The sequence below is a fragment of the Grus americana genome, chromosome 1 (genome assembly GCF_028858705.1).
Source record: "Grus americana isolate bGruAme1 chromosome 1, bGruAme1.mat, whole genome shotgun sequence".
NCBI classification, from domain to species: Eukaryota; Metazoa; Chordata; class Aves; order Gruiformes; family Gruidae; genus Grus; species Grus americana.
This window is the reverse complement of record NC_072852.1, coordinates 56,627,939-56,650,524: the sequence shown is the minus strand read 5'-3', so window position 1 is coordinate 56,650,524 and position 22,586 is coordinate 56,627,939. Positions and strand designations below refer to the sequence as shown.

The 22,586-nt window shown below is 44.5% G+C and overlaps 1 protein-coding gene across 1 annotated transcript; it reads left to right on the top strand.

The window, feature by feature from the left end:
- The first annotated feature begins 16 nt into the window (after positions 1-16).
- Positions 17-22,393, top strand: ACO2 (aconitase 2). The gene is made up of 18 exons (XM_054813577.1): positions 17-160; positions 5,988-6,130; positions 7,204-7,462; positions 9,749-9,841; positions 11,794-11,952; positions 12,360-12,510; positions 13,811-13,915; positions 14,148-14,239; positions 14,523-14,628; positions 15,736-15,893; positions 16,989-17,062; positions 17,755-17,866; positions 18,067-18,189; positions 18,387-18,542; positions 19,696-19,887; positions 20,713-20,845; positions 21,150-21,271; positions 21,892-22,393. The coding sequence occupies exons 1-18, from the start codon at positions 125-127 to the stop codon at positions 22,033-22,035; spliced, it is 2,358 nt and encodes a 785-aa protein (XP_054669552.1). The 5' UTR covers positions 17-124; the 3' UTR covers positions 22,036-22,393.
- The last annotated feature ends 193 nt before the right edge of the window (positions 22,394-22,586 follow it).

The window sequence follows — 22,586 nt, the reverse complement described above, 5'->3', positions numbered from 1 at the left end:
CCACGTACTTCCCTACCAGGACCTGTGCGGCCCTGCCCCGTGGCGTCCCCGCCCGCGCGCCGGAGGTCTGAAAGGGGCCGCGTGACGCCATCGGGGCGCGACTTCATCTTTGTCAGTGAACAAAATGGCGCCGTACTGCGTCCTGGCGGCTCGGCTGCGGGTGAGCGGGGCGGCGCGGTGGCGGGCGGGGCGGGCGCCAGGCGGGCGGGAAAGAGCGAGTGAATGAGCCGCAGCGGGACCAGGGCCGTTATCCGCCGGGCGGGCGGCTGCAGCCTCCGGTCCGAGCCGTCCCCGCCTGTCCCCGCCTCCGCGTGTAGGTCAGCGTGTCCCCGGCGCGGTCCAGCGCCCCGTTTCCATGGCGATAGCGGGGAGGCCGCGGCGGTAGCGCAGCCACCTCCCGGACCCCGGGGCAGGGCGCCTCCCGCCGCCGTGCCCGGCCGGCCGTCAAGGTGAGCGCAAGGTGAACGGGGTGGCGGGGACGCGGCCTGGCCGCGACGCCTTCCCCACCCCGGCCGGACCCCGCCTGGGTGGGCCGGGATCGCTGTCAAACCCCGGGCCCGGCGGAGCGGCGAGCCTGAGGGCATGGGCCCTAACGGCGAAATAAAAAGCCTTTCCCGGGGGCGTGCTTTTTTTTCTTCCTCTCGTCTTCTATTTCTTTCTTTTAGCAGCAGCACAAGGTGACTCCTCGTTGTGTGAGTGAGCGCAAAGGCTCTATGTTTTGGTTACTTTGCTTCAAAAGTCCTACTTTTAATACAGACAGAGGCCCCTGGGTAAAAAAAAGATGCCAGGATCTGTATATAAATGGAACCTAGGAAGACTGAAAAAGCAGCCTGGCAGGCACATTAAATTGTCTTTTTTTTCAAGGCAGTGATAGTGATTCGCATAGTCTTGTCTATCATGACCTCTAAAAATCACATCTACCTGTAATATGAGCTCGCCACGGAGATTCTCTTACTTGAGACATGATTGTGTTTAATGTGTACTCAATAATAAAGATTTCATGATCTTTTAAAGCCTGGAAAGCAAATATCAGGATGCAATTTTCTTTTCTTTTTAGGGCTAACAGAGATAAGGAAGCATGTGCTCCCCTTAAAGCATGTGATTAAGTCAGGCAATTTAAATTCTCAGTTTGCAATTTGTGACCTTGGCCTATGTGTTCCCTTTTCTTAGGGAGCCAAAGTCAAGAACTTGGCTTCTAGTATTCTGAAAGTATTTTGTGAAGCTTAATTCATGTTTTATATTACTTCCTTACTTTAGGTGTTTTAGTAAAGTATAGCTTTTTTAAATTTAAGCAAAACTTACAGAATAACACCAATTCAGTTAGGTTGGTATACTATTTCTTAATTGTTAAATAGTTTTTAATTTGTACTTTGAACAGAAATGACTACTCATAAAATGAAAGCAAATCCTTTATTAGGGTAATGAATTGGTTCTCATTTTATGGTGTGTCATTGCATGAGAACAATTACTCATTTACTAAAATAAATATTGTATAATGTGAAACAAAGGCTGTGCTAGCACGGTGAATATGGGGAATTTAGTATTCTAGGAGGCTGTCTTCTGTTATCAGGCTGAGGGTACATTTTTTTTTTCCCCCTGTGAAGGACTAAATCTGTGATGGTAATCAAACATACTTCTAGGTGATGTCTTTAGGAGGGTTTTGGGTTTTTTTTTGGCCTGTGTGTAGTAGTCAAGAGATTGATGACTATGAGGATCACTTTGCCAGTCACAATGATAGTGCCAGCATTGACCATGGCATATGTTGTTAACATTGGTTCTACTCACCTCCCGTCCAAGAACTGTTTTGGAATTGGAACTGCATGGGAAGCTTACCCCTGAGGGAAATAAATTGGAATTAGCCTGGTTTGGGCTGACCGTCCTATTTAAAGTACAATTTTTCTAATAGCCTCAAAGGGTCAAGGTGTCTTTCATGCCTATGTGAGAGATGCTTTTAGTAGCATTCCATTTCTCGAGCCACGTTGGCTGAGGATTGACTGAAAAAGTAGTACTGTAAAATTCTAAACAGTCTGAAGTATCAGGGTTTATTGCAGCCTTGTAGGTAAGTACTGAAATTGTATGGGAAGCTTTTTGTATGCTGGCAAAAAGCAGTGTTGGCTAGAGCTAAACTGATCTTCAGAACCCTAATTTTGGTTGCTCTTTGGAGGTGTGTCTAGAAAATTAGACTGCATTTACAATTTGATTATACCACACTGCTTTTTTTAGGCTGAATCATGGTAAATGTTGGAAACTTGGCCAGTGTTCTTAGAACAGGGAGGATGAGTAAAGATGGTATTTTGGGTTTCAGCTAGGATTTCTAGGACTGATTTCCCAGAAAGGAGTGCATGTAGCACAGTTGCTACTCTTTTGAACATGAGCTTTTGCTTACTGGACTCATCTACCATATCTGCTGCCAAAATGTAAGTTAGTTTCTGATTTCAGACTCCCCTTGCATCTGGACCATTCACTGTAGTGAGCTAAATGCAAGAGAGCCAGCTTTTCAAGATGAGCTTTTAAAATCTGTAAAGATAAGTGTTGGTTTCCTTACAGAGATTTAAAAAATAATGACCCATTTAATAGACTGGCTTTTTTTGTGTCTTTTAAGGAAGCTTTGCACTTGTCAAAATGCCAGTAGTCTTAGGAGTCCTGTAATGATCGCTGCCGTTTCTTTTACTGAAATCTGAATAAGGACACACAGGTGCTGGGATAATAAATTCAGTGCCAGATGAGAGATCATCAGCTGTTTGCTGGATGGTCAGTCTGGAAATTAACAGTTCCTGGAAAAAAGGGAAAATGTATAGATTGCTGGCTGTCTACTTCCCTTGGCTGTTGGTCTCGAGGCACTTCTCACTACTCAGTAAAAAACCCACCATAGAAGCCTCCCAAACCACCTACTATTTCAGGGAAGAGTGAGAGGGAATGAAGCTGGCAACTGTTAGGCTTGTGGCTTTTCCTTGATCTTGTAGTTCTGCCACCTCATTTCTGAGGATGCAGTGCAAGAAGGACAGGCATGGAGAATCGACAAGTGGGATGAGTGATGTATTGTAGATTCTTTAAGAGGAAATATCAGACTTTTGAACCAGTGTATGCTGTTGTTCATTGTTGGTGAAGGATTCTTAGGCTTGCTGAGTGCCAACATGAGAACATCCATATTGAATGAAATTAACTCCCAGCAGAGTGGAGATGTGGGATGAGATTTAGATCCCAGTAAAATGAAGATAGTGCTTTTTTAAATAAGTGCCTTTTAAAAGTCTTATGTAGACAAAAATTATTCTCTAGTGTTCTGAAACTGATTGGCCTAGGTGATTATTTTTCCCCCAGTCTTACTGGCCATCACAGAAACAGACCTTCACTTTTCCAGACTTCTCTTGCTGATCTACATGTCCAGACGGGATCCTTCACCTCAAACATGCTCCCTTCCCACTTCAGGCTGCCTGAAGTTGTGATCAAGCAGGAGTCAACTACTTTGTATTGCTACTTCTGCAATTACCATTTGAATATTTATATAGTATTTGAATAGATACTACATTTCATCGAGCCATTTCATGAAGTAAAAAGATACATAGACATGTATGTTCAAACTGAAAAGATTTTATCTGAATTTTATCTGAAAAGTTTCTTTGCACCTCTCTTTGGAGAGCCCTGCTTCGGATTTTTATCATAATCAGCTTTGGTGCCAAGCAAGACTAGAATGCTATGAAGCCCCTGCCATTACTTTAATTTGCAAATCTGTTGTTCTGTGTACTGAATTATGGTGAAATTTCATTTTCAGTTTACTGGGTGACAAGGAGGAACTCCATTAATCAGTTGTGTTACAGGGTTAGTTTGGGGAAGGGGGAAGAAGAAATTTCTACATTAAACCAAAATACTTTTCCTAGTCTGGGGGAAGAGCTTGTTTTTCCATGGCTGTCGATGAAATCCTTCACTGTTTATTCCAGCTGGAAACTCCAGCAGTTGGAGACTTTCACAAGATACTGGATATCTTGTGAGATAAAGACATTTCCACAGCATTAATTGTGCTGGGTAATGCTCAAGTTTAAAAAAAAAAAAAGGGCAGAACAAAACAAGCACAGAAGTTATGTGTGCCTACTAGGTAAAGAGCAGCTTATGTATGTTAAACAATGAGAAGCTGGGTGGTGTTTGGTTTGGTTTGGGTTTGTTTGTTTGGGGTTTTTTTGCTGGCAGAAGAAGGAAAAGTCTCAACTCTGACACCTGTGACACCTTCTGGAAGTTTAAAGTGCAGCACAGTGAAACTTGATGACTGGGTTTCATTTGTACTCCTGGAGGAGCAGTGCCCTCTCTTGTATCGCCATGTTCACTTACTTCAGATATTCTTTAACAAAAGTGATGTGCAGCTGCTGTAGGTTTGTATTGCTCCTACCAAAACCTGCATATCTAATAGCTTAGGATTGTTTCATAAAAACCTACACTCTTATTGCTATTGTGCTGGCTATTATCATCTTGCCTAGATTTTTCTGAACTTTTTTTTGTGTAAGATACTAACAAATGTTATCAAAAGGACAATAAAGCAAGATATTTGGATAAAAATTGGTGACGTCTCATTGATTGTGATTATTTCAGGCAATATTTTCAATGCTGGTAACAAGAAAACTGGAAAAAATGTTCACAAGGAAAAATTAAAAATTCTTGAACAGATCTAAAGAATTGACTGGCTTTTTTGCCACTGCAAAACCAGTGGTAGATACTATGGTTGTGTTCTGCTGAAGGAATACTTACTGATTTACAGTCATACATACAAAAGGGATTTTTAGTGCAATACTGCTATGTTTATTAACCTGTACTTGTCAAAACCTTGTAATGCTGAAGTAGAGGATGAATAGAAAAAACAGATTAAGATTAAAGTGTAATGCTGGAGGAGGAAGAACTTTGAACTCTTGTCTTCAGTCTGCTTCCAGACTTCTAGTGATGATGACTGAGACTTTCAAAGGATGTGAGAAATGCATGTGCCAAATCCTTGGAAGTGTTTATGGAGGGTGCGCTCTGACTCAGTTTTCAAAACTGTGTGAGAGCCTTTTAACCCTGGGTACTGACCTGTCTCTTTCAGGTCAGGTGCTGTAAAGGTGTCTCGCCATAGCCTGCCCTTTTCCTCTGTTCCAGGGAACTGTTTCACTGTGGAGGCTGCCAAATGAAATTTGGGCTTTTTTTTTTCTGTGGCATTTTCTGCTGATGCGTTCAGCTTGCAGTATAGTTCATCTATCTTGCTGTTAACTCACCTGTAGGGCGAGTGCATGGTTTTTCTTAGGGGAAAGGCGAGGATGCCTTTGAGAGATTGAAGATAAATAGCACTTGGATCTGCACAGCCAGGTTGGTGAAGCTGATGTGTTCTGTGTTTTGCCTCTCTCCTGCTCTGTGTTACATTGTAGACCGGACATGTACATCGAAGTCGCTCTAGCTAGCACTGAAACGCCATTTATCATCTGTGGAAATACAACAAGCTTTGTAACGGTATGCAGGGACCCTGCATACGGAACTTAGTGTGTGATGGTGGAACAAACTGGTATCTACTCAGTCCCATACTGTGTCACCTGCCAGTCCTTCAATATAAACTCAATACCAGTGATCAAATACAAACCTAGGGTTAGCTTGCTTTGGAAACTGCGCAAGTTCTTCTCCGCCATGGCTATAATATCTCAGGAGTATAGGAAACCGGTGTTTGCTTAAGAATTATTTCAGCATTGCCTGAAAGCAGATTTCTCACTGAAAGCGTAAGGCATCTGGTGCTATAAATAGAAATGTAAAATAATTTAGTAAATGTTACCTGTTTTGGGTAACCTAGTGTCTCACTGTTTAACATAATACGCAGTATCGTACCATCAAACATTCATTGAGTGCCTTTAAAAACCTTTGCAATTGTTCTATTCCTCAGCCTGTTAAATCCCAGGAAAAACAACTGAAAAACAATTGGGTTATTGATACATTATAGGAATTCACTCTGCAAGGTTCCAGTGCTAATATTCTCCTTTTTCCAGCATGCCTTGAATAGTGGGATACGACGCTACCATGTTGCTCCTGTCCTGTGCCAGCGGGCCAAGGTGGCCATGAGCCACTTTGAGCCTAATGAACACATAAATTATGAAAAGCTGGAGAAGAACATCAACATTGTCCGTAAGAGGTAAGAGTGGAGGAGGGAAGAGGGGAGGGGTCAATGTGCAGAATTTGGCTCTACAGTGACAGGAGAGGAGGAAAAAAATGTCATGGGGCCCTGGCATAGGGAGTACTTACTAGTGAGAGCAGCTTTGAGCGGTGGCAGTCATAAATGTAGTGAAACATGAGTTCTAGTGTCCCCAGGTAGTGGTGGGGTGCTGTGGGAAGGGTTGCAGGTTACGATGAAACATTGCGACATGCAGAGAACAAGGCCAGTGCAGAGGAGGCGCCAGAAAGGGCTGTCCTCTTTGTTTAATGCCTTCTTTGAGGATCCATTCACAATGGCCCTTGCTCCTTTCTGGGGAAGCAGTGTGTGGGCAGTGGTCATTATAGCCTAATGCTCCTTTGCGCTGTGTTTTGACAGTGAATGTTCTCCTGTGTTCCACTGTAGGCATTAGGCACGGAAAGGAGGGCTAGGAATCCGTAGCATATGTAAACATAGTGACCTTAATCTGCTGATGGAGGCTTGTGTGCCTGCTAAGTTGTCATTCCTGCTCCACTTACCTCGGCAGTGGTTTGTACGACATGTCCTTCAGTCTTTGTGTCCTTTGTTAAATGCGATAGTTCTCATTTCTACTTAATTACTTCTCAGAAGATCTCACCACTGACATAAAGAGCTTCCTCAACTGATACAGCTGCAGGATGAAAGATCTGAGGTCATAAAACTCTGCTTAGTTGTACTTGATTGCTGTGGGATCTGGTATTTGTGAATTGAGTCTGACCTCTGTCTCACCTCCGCATTTGCTGTCCTGAAGTATGACTCAAGAAATGAGCAGAGTCAATGTTTCTTTTACTGTGTAGGAAGATTATAAAAGAAAGCATAAAGTGATATCAATCCATATACTTTTGAACTTTCTGGACTGAGCCCTTGTTTTAGCTGGCTGCCAGTCGATATTTTAGTGCTGTAAGAGGAGCATGCAGGTTTCTGTGTCTTAATAGGTCTTAACAGTTTGAGTGATATAGGGAAGTGTTCTGTTATGTGCTTAAAAGGGGCAAATATTGAAGTACGCAAGATGCAGATACTAAAATTCTTCTCTCCAGGCTTAACCGTCCCCTGACCTTGTCTGAGAAGATTGTATATGGACACCTGGATGACCCAGCAAAGCAGGAGATTGAGCGGGGCAAGACCTACCTGCGCTTACGGCCAGACCGCGTGGCCATGCAGGACGCCACTGCTCAGATGGCAATGCTACAGTTCATCAGCAGTGGGCTGCCAAAAGTGGCTGTGCCTTCCACCATCCACTGTGATCATCTCATCGAAGCCCAGTCAGGTGGTGAAAAGGATCTTCGAAGAGCCAAGGTCACTATTGCAGAGACTTAAATTCTGTCTCTTTGAAAGCCTCTTTCCAGTCAAAGGAAGAGATTTTAATTTTATTTTTTCTAGCAGGACAGCCATGAATCAGATATGGTAACAGATTGCCTGTAGTGGTCAGCTCTGTAGACAGGTCAGATAGGTCAGAATAAATGGATCTTTGGGAGTTTTTCAGCTGATACTCATCCATTACATGGTTTAAAGGATCATGAATGTAGAAGCTAGTCTTAATCTGTTAATGGTGGAAGTCCAAGCCATATGTGTGTTCTGGAGAGTAAGGAGATATTTCAGCTAAGGGAAGAGGAAAAATCTATTTCAAAGGGGAAAAAAAGGAAGACAGATTACTCTAGAGAGTTATGCTCTTTATGCCGCAGTATGGCAGTGTGAAAAACTTCCTGAGCATGTGTCTGCATTGCACTGGTGTATGCTGTGAGGGGGGAGCAAAAAACTACTTTTGTTTCCCAAACCATTTGCTAGTGATTAACTGAAGAACACCAACTGAAGCATGTGCAGTTTTCAGGGCTAGTGAGGGTAGGTATAAATATGTATAGAAGCAGGGAGGATGTTTTTTATTTGGGAATGTCAATGTGGTGTTTGTCCACCTGCTGATTCACTGCGTTTTTTAAATTTTCCACTCACTGTTCTACTGCTTATTCCTCCATAGGGGCTCCTGTTAAATATAGACACGTTCACCACAATGCATCTGCCAAGGAAGAACATGCTCTTAGCATAGCAGGGAGGTGGGGGAAATCTTGTTACTCCAAGTAGACCTAGCCAAAATCCACTGTCAGAGCCAGGAGGAGTTGTGCCTTGGACATTGATACCAAAATTTACAAACAGTAAACAGTTTGGGGGGGCTCAGCTGCATTTTAAGATTTTAGTCCATATCTATTTTCAGAAATTCCTGATGTTGAAGTAACTGCTTTTGGCTTCCTCGTTCAGGCCACAGCAAAGCAACTTAAACCACTCAGGAGTGAACTGGGGGAGTTCTTGCTCCACTTGTCTCAGTCCTAAGTTGTGCGATGAAGAATTTGGGACTTAAGAAATAAGACAGGTTCTTTTCTTCCCTTAACCTCCTGCCTTCCCCTTCCCCCTATTCCTGCATTTGTTCTCTGCAGTGCAATTTGTGGCAGCCCTGAGCTGAGCCGAGTCCTTCCTTTGCCATCCGCTTTGAGCAGAGCAAGTCAAGGTCCTGCCTTCTTCTGACTGGGTTCTGCTTCTGCTACTGCCAGTTGGCACACAATGAATGCTGGCAAGCCAGAGAGTGGTTTGGATCTGCTCTTGGCACATCAGCATGCTTTACTGGGGGAGGGATGCACAAACAGAGTGAAGTGACCCGACTCCCAGTGGAAAACGAGGCTTAAAGAACTGCTGCTGCCTCATGGGAAACTTCAGCAAATGTGTACTGAGACAATTCTTCCATTATCTCCAGCTTCCCCTTTCTCTTTATTCTGAAGCGTAGCTGCATGAGAACAGTCTTTAAGAAACTCTCTCCTCCTAGTGCTTATCTTATCTTCTCTGCCACTCCTCTGCCAAGAACGATCAGGACATAATAATGTCATACTTCCTTGGCAACCCTGGTTATTCTCACAAGCAATTTTCATGGTGTGACCTCCACCAATAATGGTGATAGTGCAGCAAGAAAGGCAGCATTGTGTGAGTCTTAAACGGGGGACTTGGTAGAATGAGAAATGACACCCACTAACTCCCCTGGCAGCAAGCAACTTCCAGTTCCATTTCTTAATCTGTACAAACAAAGCCAAAATGCTTATCTAAGGGGTTTGAAATGTCTGCAAAGCATCCATAAAGCAAAAGGAACAGCTGGTAGAGAAGGAAGGAGGGGCTAGAAGAAGAGGGGGAAACAGGTTAGAACACCCCCCCACACACACCACACCCCCCCGCCACACACCACCACCCCCCACCACCACCCCCCCAAGAATACAAGAAATGAGCAGAGCATTTTTAAATGCCTTATTGGCAGGGTTTTGCTTTAATTGTGCTACTTCCTTTGTGCTGTTTGGAATTGGAAACTAAAAAAGGTGCTTTAGTAGAGCTTCAAGTTGGATGAAATTAAATGACCTGTTACAACTGACTGGCAAACAGTCTTGATCCCTTTTGGTTTTAGGAGTGACACGCGCCTCCATCTAGCTGCCACAAAACTGTGGAGCGAACTACGGACAGGCATGGGAGGGAAGGGAATGTGTTTGAAGAAGCTCTTGATGTATGGAAAAACACAATGTGTTACTAATACTATGCGTTTCCCTGTGTGAATAGGACATAAACCAGGAGGTGTACAACTTTCTAGCAACGGCTGGTGCCAAGTACGGAGTGGGATTCTGGAAACCTGGGTCGGGAATCATTCACCAGGTAAAGTGTGTGTGTGTTTGCAGTCTTTGGACATGGCAGCGGCTCTTTTACCTTATGGTGAAAAGGCAGCTCAAGTGCAAACCGTTAGAGGATTTCACCAGCATAGGGAAACAACTTGCTTTCCTCGAGGCGGATGAGGTTTCTTGCTTGCTCTCTTCCAGTTATCTTGACAACAGTGGTTTTTCTTAAAGGTTATTTTGGTCAAACTGTAACCTGATGTGTGATTAGGTAGTGCCAACAGCATGCCACGTGAATCACAGAAGCTTGAAATATCTTAACTGCTTGTGGGCTGACTCCTCTTGGTACAATTGAGACAGTAAGGTGATGCCATGAAGCTGGGTACGTAGGGCTAATGTGAATTGCTTTCGGTGGTAAGGAAAGCAGCTTTGGGAACATACTTTTTTTAGGGTTATTTTGTATGCATTTGATTCCATAAAAAACAGGGGAGTATATAAGGACACCAAACAGGGCAGCTTACTTTAAGTACTCAAGAATAGCAACACATAATGAGTTGCTATGTGAACCGAATAAAATGCAAACCAGTTTCCAAGTATGGGATTCTCTTGTTACAGCACTTGCACCTTAAAAGAATATGACTGTTCCAAGATAACTTAGCACTTAATGAGGCTTTTTGGTTTTTAAAACCAGCACCTCTGGCAGGATTTCCCTAACTTGCTCTTGGCTGATTTGCTTTGTGGATATAGTAGACATTTTTCATTGTTCCTTCAAGTTTCAGGCAGTAAAAATTGAAGTGCAGCATGAAGCAAAAGGAGTGGAGAGGAGAATGGATGACTGGTAAGCATCCTGTCAGCAGGGAACTTGTGACCAGGTGCAGTCAAGAGCTCTCTGCTATGTTTTCTTAGCTACAAAATGAGTTACTAAGGTTACTTTAACTTGGTGTGATGCAACAGAGAAAGGAAATGGAACAGGTGAACTCTCCAAAAGGGCATGGGAACACCTCAGGTCATTTGTGCTCTGAAACCACTTCTAACATCTGTCACGTGGCAACATAGCTCTGTGCTGCGATTATCAGCTTTCTTGGGGCTGACTTTCTCCATCTGGAGAAAATTGGTTGTGTTGTATAGCTTCAGAGTCCAACTCTGACAAAGTGAGGCCTTGAAAGTGATCTTTCTCGCACAAGTATATTAATGTGAGCTACAGACAGATAAAGGTGGAAGTACTTGAGGCAAAACCTTGGTCTTCTCACTAACAGACCACCTTTGGCCTGTCCAAGCTGTTCTGTAATGCACGTGCTGTGAGTTCCCAGAAAGGCTGTCCATAACGTTGGTATGGCGCATATGCAATGAGAAACTCATTAGCTTGAGTTCTCTACTATTTCGCTACTATAGAAAACTCATAATTTTTCATTAAAGAACTGTTTTGTGGCTTTGCTAGTAGTCGAAGAGTCTTGCATGCAATCAATAGCAGCAGTAAGGGAAGGGCAGCCTCTTGGTGTATTTGTGAGGGATTCTTCTATGTGATTAAGTTCTGGCTGGCAGCATGGATTGGAGGAGCCTGTTGGTATTCTGCTGTGTGAGCATAAAGACTATGAAAGGTCTCGCTAGCATTGGATAGGTGAACTGGCTTGCTCAGCAGTTGATTAAGGGTGTGGAGACTAAGGAACAGATTCTTGAGCCCTAACAAAGGTGGCACCTTAGCAAAAGCCTAAACTGGAAGGAAGAGGTCTTCCAGTGAAAAAATGGAGATTGCTTTTTAAGTTTTCTTGCTGTCCTGGGATGAGCAAAGATCCTGGGGCTGAGACTTGGTACTTTGTTCTGTCATTACATCCTCTACAAGGAGTTTGCAACAGAAGTGAATTTCCAATCCAAACCAAATTCAATTACTTTCTTGCTACTGCAGTCTGCAAATACAAACTGATCTAAATTCTTGTTCTTGTCTTCCCCTTCCTTTCCCAACAAATAAGCAAGCAAACAATCCATTTTTATTTTCAGATCATTCTGGAGAACTACTCCTACCCTGGGGTTATGCTGATCGGCACAGATTCACACACCCCCAATGGAGGTGGCTTGGGAGGAATCTGCATTGGTGTGGGTGGAGCTGATGCTGTAGATGTCATGGCAGGAATCCCTTGGGAGCTCAAATGCCCAAAGGTAGGAGCAAAAGGAATACTAATCCTCCATCTGAAGGGTGAGATATAAGATATGTAAGAAACATTGATTTTCAGGCACTACATATAAAAGGCACTATATACCATTAGAGTCTTGTTTGTAATCGCACGCTGGCTTAAACAGCTGGTCTATGATCCATCGGTAGCTTTGAGTTTCCGTTTCCAGACTTTTTTCAGGGACCAAGAGCAATAGGTGAGTACTGATCTCCCTTCAATTGGCCCTGTCAGTGGTTTCAGCCCTTGTGCACATGTTCTGATTCTTCAGGATTTTCTCCTTTTTGGTATTGTGACCACCCAGATTCTTAGGAAAAATTCTGAGGAATTGTTTTGGCTGATGAAAGGAAATGGTGTCAGTATTTTAATTTTTATTTTTCCATTAATGTTGCTCAGGTTATTGGTGTAAAACTGACTGGGAAGCTTTCAGGCTGGAGTTCTCCTAAAGATGTGATCCTGAAAGTGGCTGGTATCCTCACTGTCAAGGGTGGAACAGGAGCCATCATCGAATACCATGGGCCTGGTGTGGATTCAATCTCTTGCACTGGTAAGACAACATCTCTTATCTGGAGTGGATTGTTGTTGAGCTGGGTGTTGAGTTGTCTGTGGAGGCTGGGAAGGGAATCAGGCAAGAAGTGCTAAATGTTCTCCCTTAGTCTGACTGGATGATTAGTACGTGGCAAACTGGGAGAGTGAATGAGAGTGGTGTAACAAGATAGCTCTCCTTCACGTGAAAAAGTGACCTCCCTCCATTAAATCTTCTTGTGACTTTGAGAACGCTGAATGGATAACTGTGAAGAATCCTGTAAGATGGTGTGTCAGGGTAAGAGTAAGGGTGGAGGTATTCTGGTGTATGCTTAGAGGGTGGAGATGTCAGAGATAAAGGATGACATTTTCATTTCAGCCTAAAATAGGCTGTGGATAGAGGGAAACAAACAGGTTGAAGTGGGTACATGTGTGACAGCTGCTAAATAAAAAGCTTTTTAGAAAAGCAGGGCAGAGGGGGGGAGACCAGGAAGCAGCAGTTTGTAACATGCAGTCTCACACTAGCTAATTGTGGGTCTTGGGTGCTGAATTTGAACCAGCAAAGATTGCAGCTGTCTGTAATAACGCTGGTTAGGACCAAAACACGAGAAGTGTCCCTTCCTTTGGCCTGAAGTGCTGCCTTCAAGCTAGGCTTCTGTCCATTTGCATGGCTTGGCTACAATGTGGAGTGTTTGATTTTACAAACTGAGAGCAATTTGGGATTTTTCTTCTGTGAAATCAGAGGAACTTGACCTGTGACACCTGCTCCTAGCTCATTAAATGTAAAACAGTAGCTTCTACAGCTTCATCGCTGTGTCCTTGAAAGGTATGGGTGATCCCAGTGCCGTGAGCAAATGTTTTTGGTTTTTTTCTGTGTTCCATCACTGGAAGCTTTTTATTCAACCCATTAGATTTCTCACAAATTTCTGGCTCTTCCAGTAAAGATAAATGAGATGGGAGGGAGGGACAGGACACTCATTGCAGGTAGCAGAGACACTGCTCACTTCTGTAAATATATTTGTTGCTCAGTGCAGACAGGAGGTTCCTTGTTGTCCCTTCCAGTATCTGCAAGAATCAGTGTAGCTTTCAGCTCCTTCCTTGCAGAAAAGTCTGGTCGCAGGCACTGTATCGATCAGAAACATTAGGGACTGAGCCAGCCATTATGTAGTCAGTGTGTCCTCTCTGTTGTGGAATTAGGTTTCTGTGGCTAATGCCCTGATCTCTCTTGACTTTTCTGTCTCTTCCATGGACTGTCTTTTGGAGAATTGGGTGGCCTTGGACTTTCTCATTGACCCTGACCTCTTCTCCCACTCTTTCTCTAGGAATGGCAACAATCTGTAACATGGGGGCTGAAATCGGAGCTACCACATCAGTCTTCCCTTACAATGCACGGATGAAGAAATACTTGGGCAAGACTGGGAGAGCTGGTAAGACAGTTTGAGAGTTGAAGTGGGTAGAAGTGTGAGTTCAAGTGAAGGTGTATTCTGGGAGCAGCATCCTCCTACAGTGGTGTCTGATGTGACTTCTGACCTTGCATGGTCCCATAGGTCATCTGGTACAAGCGAGTACATGGTAGACCCCCTGTGTTTAGTTGTTCTAAGCTTTTTCTTTTCCTTCATATTGCTGCACTTTTCAGATCTCCCTTCTTTCTTACTCCAGACATAGCTGCGCTGGCGGACGAATTCCAGCAACACTTGGTACCGGATTCTGGTTGTCAGTATGACCAGGTGATAGAAATCAACCTCAGTGAGGTAAGGCTTCCTTCCTGCTTGCCACCTTGGATGTTGTGATGTGACTCTGCTTTGTGTGAATGAGGACCAAGGTGGGAGTTTGATGCAACACCCTTGGCGCTGTGCTAGAACATACAAAAAACACTCGGGTCTGCTTCACTGACAGCTCCTGCTCTGGTGTTCGTGTAGGAGAATCCTATTTAAACAGCTTCCAGATAGAGCTATGAGAGGAATTCATTTGCTGCTGTGTGTTGGGGATTTTCTTGGCTACTGTAATTTCTGACTTTGTCACTGTTTCTTAAAGCTGAAACCGCATATCAATGGACCTTTCACACCAGACCTGGCGCACCCTGTGTCAGATATTGGTGCTGTGGCAGAAAAGGAGGGCTGGCCTGTTGATATCAGAGTTGGTGGGTAGCATTTGCTCTTTCCTCTGCCTTCATCCTTGTGGCATAAATGTTGCTGTCTTGGGATAAGTGGTTGGCCACATAGCTTGGGATCCAATCCTTTAATTACTGCTGCAGGTCCTTTGACTTTGCTGCAGTGCCATCTCTTCATGGCCATATGAATTTGCTGGGAAGAGTAGTGAGCACCTGGGCCATGTGTGTGGGATGAGATCTGGGATAGTTGGAGGGATTTTAATCTCAAGAGATGGACAAGTTTTTGTTTGGGTTTGGTTTTTTTTCCTTCTTGGAAAGTTTTGAATGACTGGGTTGACAGGAATGTTACCTGTTGAAGAGCACCTTTGTTAAAAGCCCGTTGCATGGATTTGTCTGTTGCAAAGATCTGTCAGGAGCACGATCGTTAGTCCTCCCAGCAGTTGGCTGTTGAGCTCTCGGGACATCGTAAAGTTAGTACTTGCTGTCCTAAAGAGCATGCTTGGATATTTATATACTTGCTTGTGAGATGGTAACCTGTCAGCTGGCTTCTCAAGTGTTGCTCACTGGGGAAATGAAAAGAATGCAAATACATTGTAAAGGCCACATCCCAGGTGGGAAATGTAGTATTTGATAGCGTTACAAATAAGATCGAGAGCAGCTGAAACTGAAAGAGGATTTATTTTTTGCTGGTTAGCACCAGAATGCTGTTAGGACTGTGCAGTATGTCCTCATGTGGTCTTCATACTATAACAAAGGATGCTTTCTTTTCATGATTTCCTCCATTTCTTGCTATCTTGATTTGAAGCCTTTTCTGTCTTTGTGGAACAATACCTCTCTGTAGTAATTTGCTTAACCAAAGTGCAAGTAGGTGACACTTGGATCTTGTAAAACAACCACCAGACTAGTGACCAGGTGGTGTGTTCTGACTGTGCAACCTCCAGAGCTGGACAAGGGATTGCTTGTGACCGCAGTATATTGCTGGGAGGCTTGGCAGTGTTAGTACCTGAAACTTTCAGATTCCTTGTCAGCAGAAAAGGTGGTCATCCCTTGTTTTTTCTGCTGAGAGGTGGGTCAGGGAGAAGCTTCCTAGAACCAGGGCTGCAGTAAGCACCTCCTTGTTTCTGTCAAACACCACAGGCTTGATTGGCAGCTGCACCAACTCCAGCTACGAGGACATGGGACGCTCTGCAGCAGTGGCAAAACAGGCCCTAGCACATGGATTGAAGTGCAAATCCAAGTTCACAATCACACCAGGCTCAGAGCAGATCCGTGCCACCATTGAAAGAGATGGTTATGTGAGTATGGCTGCTCTGTACGTTTCCAAACAGTAAATGTTAAACTCTCTTCCAGAGTTACCTCCGGGAGTCTGGAGGTAACTAAAGGAAACCTCTTAAACTTTGTCTTCACTTATCACTAGAGGTGCAATTACTGTTGTAGTAATCAGCCTTGTGTTACTATGCCCGTGGGTCCTGCCGTCACCTTGACAGTATTTTGATCTGATACTTTTACTACCTGAGCATATAAGAACAGGATTGGAACTGGACAGAGCTGAGACTGTTGTCAGGAACCAAGGCCTGGAGGAGATAGCAGTATGCATAGCAAAGGTTGCCTCATGCTCCTGGGATTCTGTGGATGGCCATGGCTGACAAAGGTCTAGTACCCACTTGCAATCCAGGTGGATTTTCTCCTTCAAGAACAGTTTAGGATGTGAGCAAGCCCTTTGTAGGAAGGTGATTCCCATTTTAGACTAAACTTATGGCAAAACTCATATTTGATTTAAAAGGAATGTTTCTTTAGAGGAACCATCACCTTTCTCCCCTTTTCTGTGCAGAAAATGATGTTTTAATTAGTTCTAATATTTAGTAAATGTTAGATACTGTCACAGCATGAGGACTCTTTACCAGTGGCTATGTCCAGCTAATGCTTAATGCCTCCTCCAACCAACTCCACGGTCATACCTTTCCTTAATGGCTGCCCTCTCAATTGAATCCTCTGCTGAACGGACTGAGCAGGCACACACACTTGCCTGCATTGTCACCAGTTCTCTCCTTACACAGACAGGAGGTGCGTGGGATATTAATCAGAGCAGAAACTGCCCTTCAGTCAAATATCTGTAAGTAGCTGGATTGCTCAATCTGAAGTAGGTAGAGAATGAGAACACTATGGCAAGTCATCCCGTGCTCTTCCGCAGTGTTAACTTACAGCTTTACTGGGATCAAACCCCATGTATTTATAAAAGTGACTGAAAACTTGCAAGTGAAACAAGGAGGGGAATTTTCAAAGGCTTGGTGCTTTCTATTAGAAGGCAGGTGTCCTCTTCCCCTGAAAGAGCAACCCTAGAAACTTATTCCAGGCTTTCTACTAGTAACAAAGTTGTTCTCTGCCCCCAGGCACAAATCCTGCGAGATGTTGGAGGGCTGGTTCTTGCCAACGCTTGTGGGCCATGCATTGGCCAGTGGGACAGGTAAAGTGAAAGATGGACCTCACTCTAGCTTTGTATCTTTTAGCTCCTAAAGTGCTCTGTGGAGCCAAACTTGATTGTAAATATAACACACTGGGAATTAAAAAATACGTGCTTAAAAGCCTATCGGTCATAGCTGTCTGATATGCACTGGAGGAGGAGAAGTGAGACTGCAGATTTGATTTGAGCCTTTAAATGAGTGAAGCTGCAGAATGGCCACAAGTGTGGCCATGCTTGTAGGCTGCTTATAGTAGGCAAAAAATGGGGAGAGAGATTTGTTACTGTGGGAGGGTGGACTGGAGTTTGTATGGTCCTTTTAAAATAGGAAAAGTGAATTGGTGCAATTTCAATCACTGGAGTGGCAGGGAGGAAAATTCCCAGTAGAAGGCATGGGAGACGTACTCTCATGTGGCTTTGCCATTGCTAATGGTGGGATGTCCAAAGGCAATGTACTTAGTTAATTATTGTTCAGACAGTTTGATAGTGCACGACATGGGCAGTGAAAACTACTCCAGGAATCAGTGTCTGACTTCGTTTTGTGTCTGTGCTTAAGGGAAGAAAACACATCCAGGCACCGATTCATGTTTCCAAAAGATAGTGATTGCTACCAAAACTAAGCTGGGAGATTTTAGCAGTGAGACATCTAGAAGTAACATTCCCTTTGGATTTGATAAGCGTGTTTGTTTCTTTCACAGGAAGGACATCAAGAAAGGAGAGAAAAACACAATAGTTACGTCCTACAACCGGAATTTCACAGGTCGCAATGATGCCAATCCAGAGACTCATGCATTTGTGACCTCTCCGGAGGTAAGAGACAGTCAGAGGGACGCTGTGGGAACAGTTCAGGGTGTCTTGAGAGCTAATTCCTCTGCCTGCAGAAGAGCTGCAGTGTAGCTAGGTTTGTAGCTTGGCTGCTGGCTGAGACTGTTAGGTGTAGGACTTTCAAATGAGATGGGCGGAAGAATATGCCTTTAAACTTGTCCTCTTTTTTTTTTCTTTTTCTTCAGATTGTCACAGCCCTGTCCATTGCTGGCACTCTAAAATTTAACCCTGAGACAGATTACCTGACAGGAGCAGATGGGAAGAAGTTTAAACTAGAAGCCCCTGATGCAGATGAGCTGCCCAAGCTGGTAACTGCTCGATCTGGAGATGGAGGGAGGGAAGGCCTGTGACTAGTAGTGTTTTATGTGTAGAAAGGGAACTTTCATGCACTGACCTCTTCCTTAGTATTACAGCTAGAATGGGGGTAGTTGCCTGTATTGGCTTGTTCTCTTCGTGTGCCGTTGGGGATGGCCGAGGCTGATGATTTTCCTTTCTCCTTTGGAAGGAGTTTGACCCAGGCCAGGACACCTATCAGTACCCTCCCAAAGATGGCAGTGGGCAGCATGTGGATGTGAGCCCCACCAGCCAGCGTCTCCAGCTTCTAGAGCCTTTCGATAAGTGGGATGGCAAGGATCTAGAAGACATGCTGATCCTCATCAAGGTCAGGAGCGAAGTGACAGAACACTGGCTATGACAGGACTGCTCGAACAAGGGTTTGCACATCAGTTGCTAGAAGCTTTATATGTGCCTTTGAGCTATCTGTGATTCCCTCCCCTACAACCATGTTGTTATGGGAAGTGAAGCAAGGGTCTTCCTTCCAGGTGTTTCCTTCTGATTCTTCTTTCTATTATAACTAAGAGACTTTTCTCCTTTGGGCTAGTGGTTAGCTAAAACTATGAAAAATGAAGCTTGTTATACCGTGTAATACGATCTTGCCCATACCGTGCAGCCTGCAGAATTTGTCCCAGTTCTAACCTGCAGCAGAAAGGTTCTTTAATTAGCGTCTCTTAATACCTGAGTGTTCTAAGATGCGCTTTGTCTGAAATGAGGTTGTTAGGAACTTCTCATCCATCAGTATGTGTGTTCTCTTCCTATTTTATAGAAAGAGAAATTACTTCACAATAGTTAAACATTGCATTTCAGTCTCTTAATGAAGACCTGGGTTTCTCCTCACTGCCTGGGGTGAGTTAACAGGATGAAAACATCAGTTAATACAGTGATGGGTTCTGAAATGCAATCCCTTAGGAACTGACATTCAGGAACATTGCTGATTCTCAGCAGCAGAGAGTTGCAGGTACTCACAAGGGCCACAGTGAGCCGTGCAAGAGTTTTTGTCACAGGCAATTCCTTTGCAAGCACTTTGGGACTTGCCTGTTGGAAGGCCATTATCTCTGGTTGGGAATTCTGTTCTTATAAGCTGAGAAGGTTTATGTGCAGATTGGAAACTTCAGAGGAAACACTTAGCATCTTGCTGAACTCCCCCAGCAGGGAGGCTGAGCTGTAGCAGGACGGGCTTAATTGCTTTTTGTACCTGAAGAACCTGTTGCTGAGGGAAGTGAGGACACGGCAGGAGGTGTCATGGCTAAGCTCATTTTTGTAATTTACCCTTTGGAACAGGGATGTTCTTCCTACCCAACGCATGCAGAATGACCATTGTGTTCTGCCTTGGAGTATCTTGATTCTGTAACAGATGCAATTCTCTTGGGTTTGTGCCCTTAAAAAGAGATGTGGGGATCCTTCAGAATAAAAAGTGTTGAGGAAGGGTCAAGTCACGGATCCATCCTAAGACATAGCTCTTTTCTACTACCCTTTAGGTAAAAGGGAAATGCACCACTGACCATATTTCTGCAGCCGGACCGTGGCTCAAATTCCGTGGCCATCTGGACAACATTTCCAACAACCTGCTCATTGGCGCCATCAACATTGAAAATGGCAAAGCCAACTCCGTGAGGAATGCATTAACCCAGGAGTTTGGGCCAGTCCCAGACACAGCCCGTTACTACAAGGTGAGACTTTCCCCTGACGCATCTATTTTAAGAGGGTGTTTATGCTTTGGGCAGTCTGTGCCAAGACCGAGGATCTCACCCTCCTGCTCTCAAGTAACAGCAGCTGTGAATTTGCTCAGCGTTGAGGCTTTTTCTTGGGACTTACTCTTATGATGGCAGTTTCTGTAGGAGATTCTCTCCTGACCTGCTACGTGGAAGGAGGGAGGAGGATCTTGTGACCCAGAGGGGACTAGAAATCGTAGATGAAAAGGGAAGAATTCCTTTAGGCACTGCACACCTTACAAGGCATGGGTGTCATCAGAATGCAACTAAATCTCGCCTCCTGGAGTGTTTCACCAGTGACTAGTCTAATGTTTAAATAAATTCTAATCTTGTCCCCTTCATTCTTTAAAACTTGGCTGAGAACATCAAGAAATGTCCTTTCGCCCTCTGGACAGCTTGGCAATGGTCTCGGATTGGTTCTTCCAGTAGACAGAATTTAGTTTTTCGTATCACTTCCAGAAGTAGAACAGGGATCGTGGCTGGTGTGAGCACTGCTCTGGCACAGGACCATGGAAGGAAAGGTGGCAACGATTTGCTCTGGGTCCCAAGGTCAATCCTCCCCAGCATTCATTAGTGAAGGCTGGCAGTGCCTAACTGCTGTGAAGCACTTAATTCCTTTATTTCTGTCCTTCCTCAGAACCAAAGGGAGCCTTCTGGGAGGAAGTGTCACAGCACAGCAATGTCAGTAGTGTAGCGCTTAAATCAGATTGTGTGGGTGGATATTTATTGTTAATTCCTCACTTGAGTGACCACAGAAATGTACATCTGTTTCTTTTGTCACAGAAAATGGGTGTCAAATGGGCAGTTATTGGAGATGAAAACTATGGTGAGGGATCAAGCAGGGAGCATGCAGCATTGGAGCCACGTCACTTGGGGGGCAGGGTCATCATCACCAAGAGCTTTGCCAGGATCCATGGTGAGTCACACTTCCCCTGTGATGTCTGTAAACAGGATGTATTTGGTCTGGGTGGAAGTGGTGTTCGCCTTGCCCCAGGGCTCAACACCTATGGGCATGAACCCTATCTGCTGACAGATCCCACGGTCTCTCCTGTCAGGAATCCTGGTGTACATATGCCACAAACAGCAGATATGCTCATTTTGCTACAAAGATAGTAACTGTTGCTGGAATACTACTCTGAGAAGCACTGAGCAGCCAGAAGGTAATCCTGATCCCCTGCAGTGTGTTGTTACAAGTGTGCTTGGTGGTTTATTCTCTGCAGAAACCAATCTGAAGAAGCAAGGTCTACTGCCTCTCACTTTTTCTGATCCAGCGGATTACAACAAGATTCATCCTGTGGACAAGCTAAGCATTGTGGGGCTGGCAGACTTCGCACCTGGAAAGGTAATTGTCTGGGTGCCTCATCATTGCACTTGGCGGGCAGGGACGTGCCACTGACTGGGAACAGTGTCGTGCTGTGTGCTCGGGGCACCTGTGGGCAGTGCAGCCTGACAGCCAGGTGAGATGCTTTGCAGCAGCGGTCTGGGGGGCTAGAGAGCATGTCAGAATTGGATCGCATTATTCTGAATGGCTACAAGAAACCCTTGTACAATATTCTGAATTCCTGGCCTTGTTGCCTTAAGCACAAGTGCTCCCTAGAAGGAACTGCAATCACACTTCTATGTTAAGACCCCCCATAGCTATAACTTTTCATTTTAGAATCACAGAATGGTTTGGGTTGGAAGGGACCTTAAAGACCATCTAGTCCCAACCCCCCTGCCATGGGCAGGGACACCCTCCACTAGACCAGGTTGCCCAAAGCCCCATCCAACCTGGCCTTGAACACTTCCAGGGAGGGGGACTCCACAACTGTTCTGGGCAACCTGTTCCAGTGCCTCACCACCCTCACAGTGAAGAAATTTTCAACCCTTTAAAAACACGTAGGAATTTTCCTGGGAGAAGCTTCAGTTAACTCGCTCCCTTGAGAGAGAAGGAGGGAAATAAAAACTGTCTTCTTCCTTCAGCCTCTGAAATGCATCATCAAGCATCCCAATGGGAGCCAAGAAACAATCATGCTGAACCACACCTTCAACGAGTCACAGATAGAGTGGTTTCAAGCTGGCAGTGCCCTGAACAGAATGAAGGAGCTGCAGCAGAAATCAAGCTAAGTGCGCACAATGCCCCCAGTGCACTGGACTCGATTCAGCTTTGGCATTTTCATGAAAAAGTGCAATTCCATGCCTACTGTTGGAATAAATGTCTGATCAAATGTAACCATAGCTTCCTTTTTGTTATGGTACTTCCTCTTCACTGACACTATGAAAAGGGAGTGCAGCTAGGCTTACTTTTGTCTTTTAAATTCCCCAGCTCCCTTTTTCTATTTTGGCTCAATTTCAGTCGTCCCACAGTTATTTATATTTGGAAATAACCGGCTAAGGTGGATTTGTCTGCTCAGTTGGTTGTTTTCTGCCCATTCACTTTACTGATGGCTCAAAAGATAAAATGAAAATAAAGAATGTGACCATCTCTTCTGCCTCATGTTGTTATATTCATAATCCTGCTCTTCAGCCCCTGCTTTCCATGTCACTGGTGCTGGGAGGGTGGAAAAGAACAACTTGGAGATAGGAGATGGTACCTGCCCAAGTTCTTATTCTGGAAATCATTGCTGCACCACAAACACAGGGTAAAAAAAGAGCCCTCACAGCTATCTTGCACTGTT